We start from the raw sequence: 5,067 nt of genomic DNA on the forward strand, positions 1-5,067 counted from the left end.
GGATGGGCGTACAATATATAACTTTCAGGAGAAAGATATGCCTAACATCCGGAAGTTGCTAACATATAAATGGTTCACTCACTCTGAGAACGACACTGACTGGAAGAGGAAATTAAGCTTGGCATAGGTACGCCCCACACCCACATGTAAGCAACTTAAACAACCTCTTTTATTGCATAAATAACATTAGCAAACCATCAAATTAGCTGTCTGCAAAAAGCAACTAACTGAAAGTTACAGAAATACATGTATTTTGTAAGCATGTTAACAAGCTTGATCATATAAGCTTTTTAATCTACTATATGCATATAGCAGTATGCTCACTGAAAGCATGTTAACAAGCTCCAGAAAATTTAAATAACCAATTTTAAAATAGCAAATATATGCTGACATTGTTCCTAAAGACCTTTTTATCTTCATGTTTTTTCGAAAAATAAAAATGCTAAACTTAACAGCAACATCCTGGAACCCCTCTCCTCTTTGTTCTTCACTCACATCACAGCGACAAAATCTATTGAACAGCCTCAACCACTAAGTCAAGCCCCTCTCCGGCTCTCCCTCTGCTTTCTTTGGGCACCTTGCAGCGTTGTGGTCTGTTGACCTGCAAAGCCTGCACTTGTTCTTCCTCTTAGGTTCTACATTCATTCCTTTTTTTAGCCTTCTCTCCTTCTTGCGCCCCTTTACCTTGGATCTCGGCGGGTTCCCTACAGGTACTGCCATGTTACCTGAAACAAAGTTTCGGATTTTGTTCAAAGTTACAAAAGGAGGGGAATTTAGAGGGCTGCCTTTTATTCTAAATCATTTTGTTACCTGTGGTAGGTGCACTGGTAGTAGACAATAACATTGCAGAAGACCCTGCAGCACCATCAGTAGCTGAGACAACAGCAGGGACAGATGCTGCAATGTTGGTTCTGTGTTGCCTGCTGTTCTTCTTTCTTCTCTTAGTTTCATCAACTTCAGAGCGCATCGCAGCTATGTGATTCTGCATAAGAGTATACCTTTCTTTTGAAACACAATCCTCAGCTGCCAACTCCGCAAACGCTGTAGACAGGTTGGTGAACCACAACGTTTTCTTGCTGGTCAACGGCATACCACGGGCAATAAAATCAGGCTGCGCACTCGCCCCTCCAAATGATTTCTCAGTGTTTTCAACTGCTTTTTGTGTCCACCTTTTCAGTATGTAGCGATCAGGAATTTGCTTCACACCTAATATTGTCAATACCTTCATAACATGGCAACATAGCATCCCATCCCTGTCAAACTTGCTGCATTCGTAGTAGAAATTCTCCTCCTCCTCAATTGCTGTCCCTAAGTATGATCTCTTGCCATATCCGTACACACGAAAGTTGTTAGGCACCAGCAAATAATGCAACGAACCTTCAGGGTTCACATCGTACTCTGCAGTTTTTTCAAACTCCTTGGAAAACCTGTAGAATAGGTTTTTGGTGTAGCCAGCACGTGCATGTCTCTCAATAGGGTATTTTGACCATCTTCTTCTTTCCCTGTCATCAGTCCTAAAGTCCTGCCCATCTTGAGCAACCAGGCACTTCTTCTGGATCTTTTGGTATTGCCTAACGAAATTCAGAATCGACATGTTAGGGTTAACATACTTTTTCAACACCGCATTGAACCCCTCACTGCGTTGGGTTGATTGCAAGAACGGGCAGAAGCAATGCATAAAGTATGCTGGCACAAAGCTGCTTCTGATCGCATAGAGGCGCTGAAAATGCTCATTCTCATGCAAGCCATATTTGCTTATCATAGCTGCCCATTCCGCTTCAAATTCAGCAGGAGTCACCGTGTGGTTGACACACTCCTTGAAATCATCTTCCAATTTCTCATCCTTCTCAAGGACCGGACCTATTGTACCTGAAAAATTGTCCATTATGTGCCAACGGCAATTACGGTGATTTGTATTGGGCATTGCTTGAGCAATCGCACTTCTCATAGCTCCATCTTGATCTGTGATAATGTTCAGAGGGGCCTTGCCTTTCATTGCCTCCAGGAATGTTTCAAACAGCCATACGTAGCTAGGTGTCTTTTCATCCCTGATGAAGGCACAACCCAACTGGAATGTCTGCCCATGACCATTGATCCCAATGAATGGAGTAAAAGGCATACCATACATATTTGTCATGTAAGTTGCATCAAAGGAAACACAATCATGGTATGATTCGATGTAAGCCCTCCTTGCATCACTGTCAACCCAAAACAGGTTCTAAACCCTATTATCTTTATCCAGTTTAACCTTGTAATAGAAGTCAGGATCCTCCTCCTGAAGCTGCACGAAGTAGTCCAAAGTTTCCTGCATGTCCCTGAACTTGAGATTTCTGGTGTCAACCGAGAGCGAGAGAGAGGTAGGAGTACCTTCACCCCTAGGGGTGGTAGCAGCAGAGCTGTTGGCCATCTCGTGTTCGCGTGAGGGAGTCTGCGCAAGGCAGCGACGCGCAGTGCCGTGTTGAGTCGCCGGCGTGGCGGCGGTGGTGCTTCCCGTCGCTACTGCGCAAGACCTAGATCGGTAGGTGTGTCGGTGGGACGGCCGATAGCGGCGAACCTCGTGAACCGAGCCGTGGTCCCCACCTTGTTTATATAGCGCAGCGCGACAGGGGCCCACCACCCAATGTTAGGGTGGGTGCCTCGATCAGGACGCGGATCAGGGTCCCAATGGGCTTGGGGCCTTTGGGCCCATTGGGGAGGACATCAATCTAACATTCTCCCCCTTGATCTCATCATTTACTTTTAACTTTACACTTTTTGCTTTTATTCGTTTCATCATAGATTAATCTGTAGAGCATGCCTCATTGTCACAGCTTAATCGCCGATAGAATAAACAGCTACAACACACCTTTCTATTTTGAAACAATTCTGTTTCTTTTTGGCCCTTTATAATCCAGGAATCATGGGCTTTCCCTTAAACTCATGCCGGCTAAGTGTTCTCTGAACACATTGGGTGGTAAGCCTTTCGTAAGCGGATCCGCAAGTATATCCTTTGTTCTTATATGCTCGAGACTTATAGTGCGATCCTGGATTTTGTCTTTCACAACATAAAACTTTATCTCAATGGTTTTGGAAGCATTGCTTGATTTGTTGTTGTGAGCATAGAATACTGCTGGCTCATTGTCGCGGTACATCTTTAATGGTCTACGAATACAATCGACCACTCTCAATTCGGGTATAAATTTCTTTAACCACATCGCCTGCCCCGTGGCCTCATGACATGCAATAAACTCTGCATGCATCATGGATGACGTAGTTACTTTCTGTTTGGAGCTTCTCCACGAAATAGCTCCTCCTGCGAGAGTGAACACGTAACCAGACGTGGATTTTCTATCATCTTTGTCTCTCGCAAAGTCTGCATCTGAATACCCTTTTATCTCTAGGGAATCAGATCTCTTATATGTAAGCATGAGGTCTTTTGTGCCTCGCGTATAACGCAATGCTTTCTTCACTATCTTCCAGTGTTCTACACCTGGATTACTTTGATATCTTCCAAGTACCCCGGTGACAAAAGCTAAGTCAGGACGAGTGCATACTTGAGCATACTGTAGGCTTCCGACAGCTGAAGCATATGGAACCGCTTTCATTTGATCGATCTCGTATTGGTTCCTGGGACATTGAAAATTCTCAAAATTGTCGCCCTTGACTATGGGAGCATGTGTGGCTTTACTCGCATGCATATTATACTTCTTTAGAATCTTTTCTAAATATGCCCTTTGCGATAATCCAAGAACCCCATTCTTTCTATCTCGGTGAATTTCTATACCCAAAACATATGATGCTTCACCGAGATCCTTCATATCGAAGTTTGAGGACAAAAACTTCTTTGTCTCTAGTAGTAGACTGATATCACTGCTCGCAAGTAAGATATCATCCACATACAGAATTAGAAAAATGTATTTCCCATTTTTGAACTTTACATAGATGCAATTGTCCTCTATGTTCTCTTGAAACCCAAATTTCTTAATTATATCATTAAACTTTAGATACCACTGTCTAGAGGCTTGCTTTAATCCATAAATGGATTTCTTTAGACGACATCCCATATTCTCTTTGCCTTCCATTATAAAACCCTTGGGTTGTTTCATGTAGACTTTTTCTTCTAAATTCCCATTTAGAAATGCCATCTTTACATCCATCTGATGTAACTCTAAGTCAAAGTGTGCAACCAATGCCATTATAATTCTGAAGGAGTCTTTACATGAGACAGGAGAAAAGGTCTCATTGTAATCTATTCCTTCTCTTTGTGTAAAGCCTTTTGCCACAAGTCTCGCTTTATACCTTTCTATATTCCCTTTGGAGTCACGTTTAGTCTTGTAGACCCATTTGCAGCCTACTGTTTTGGCTCCTTTAGGAATTTCTTTAAGTTTCCAAACTTGATTGGAACTCATCGATTTCATTTCATCTTCCATGACCTCTAGCCACTTTGATGAGTGAATGCTTTTCATGGCTTCTTCATATGAAGTGGGATCACCTTCCATATGGACTTCTTCTGTATTATAAACTTTATAGTCATCAGAAATAGCTGATCTTCTGACTCTTTGAGACCTTCTAGGCCCCTCACTTACGGGCACATTTTGTGCCTCTGCTTGTGGCACATCATCCAGAGGTGGCTGCTGCAACTTTTCCTCATGTGTAATAATGGGTTCAATTGGCTCCTGAAGGACAGGTTCCAAATTATCACTCATCATTTCCATGGGTGGAATCACAGCAGATGCTTGCACCACGACCTCAGGAACTGTAGCGGGTGCTTGCACCACGACCTCAGGAACTGTGGGTGCGGGAACAACAGGTAGTGAGAAGAATGGTTCCTGAATCATCGAATTGGGTGCACACACCCGCTTCTCCTCAAGGTCAATCTCTCGAGCCACCATGCTCCTCATCACCATTTCATCCTCTAAGAAAATGGCGTGTCTCGTTTCTACAAACTTTATATATCTGTCTGGACAGTAGAAACGAAAACCTTTTGATTTTTTCGGATAGCCAATGAAATGGCAGCTTACTGTTTTGGGATCTAGCTTCCCAATATTTGGGTTAAATACTTTGGCCTCAGCTGGACTACCCCATACA

At 43.1% G+C, this 5,067-nt stretch overlaps 1 protein-coding gene across 1 annotated transcript; it reads right to left on the reverse strand.

The window, feature by feature from the left end:
- Positions 1–531: 531 nt before the first annotated feature.
- On the reverse strand, positions 532–2,407 carry LOC111256367 (protein FAR-RED IMPAIRED RESPONSE 1-like). The gene is made up of 3 exons (XM_022824262.1): positions 2,249–2,407; positions 811–2,077; positions 532–725 (listed from the first exon to the last, which is right to left on the reverse strand). The coding sequence occupies exons 1-3, from the start codon at positions 2,405–2,407 to the stop codon at positions 532–534; spliced, it is 1,620 nt and encodes a 539-aa protein (XP_022679997.1).
- Between the last annotated feature and the right edge of the window lie 2,660 nt (positions 2,408–5,067).

This window comes from Setaria italica, chromosome II (genome assembly GCF_000263155.2).
Source record: "Setaria italica strain Yugu1 chromosome II, Setaria_italica_v2.0, whole genome shotgun sequence".
Taxonomy (NCBI): Eukaryota; Viridiplantae; Streptophyta; class Magnoliopsida; order Poales; family Poaceae; genus Setaria; species Setaria italica.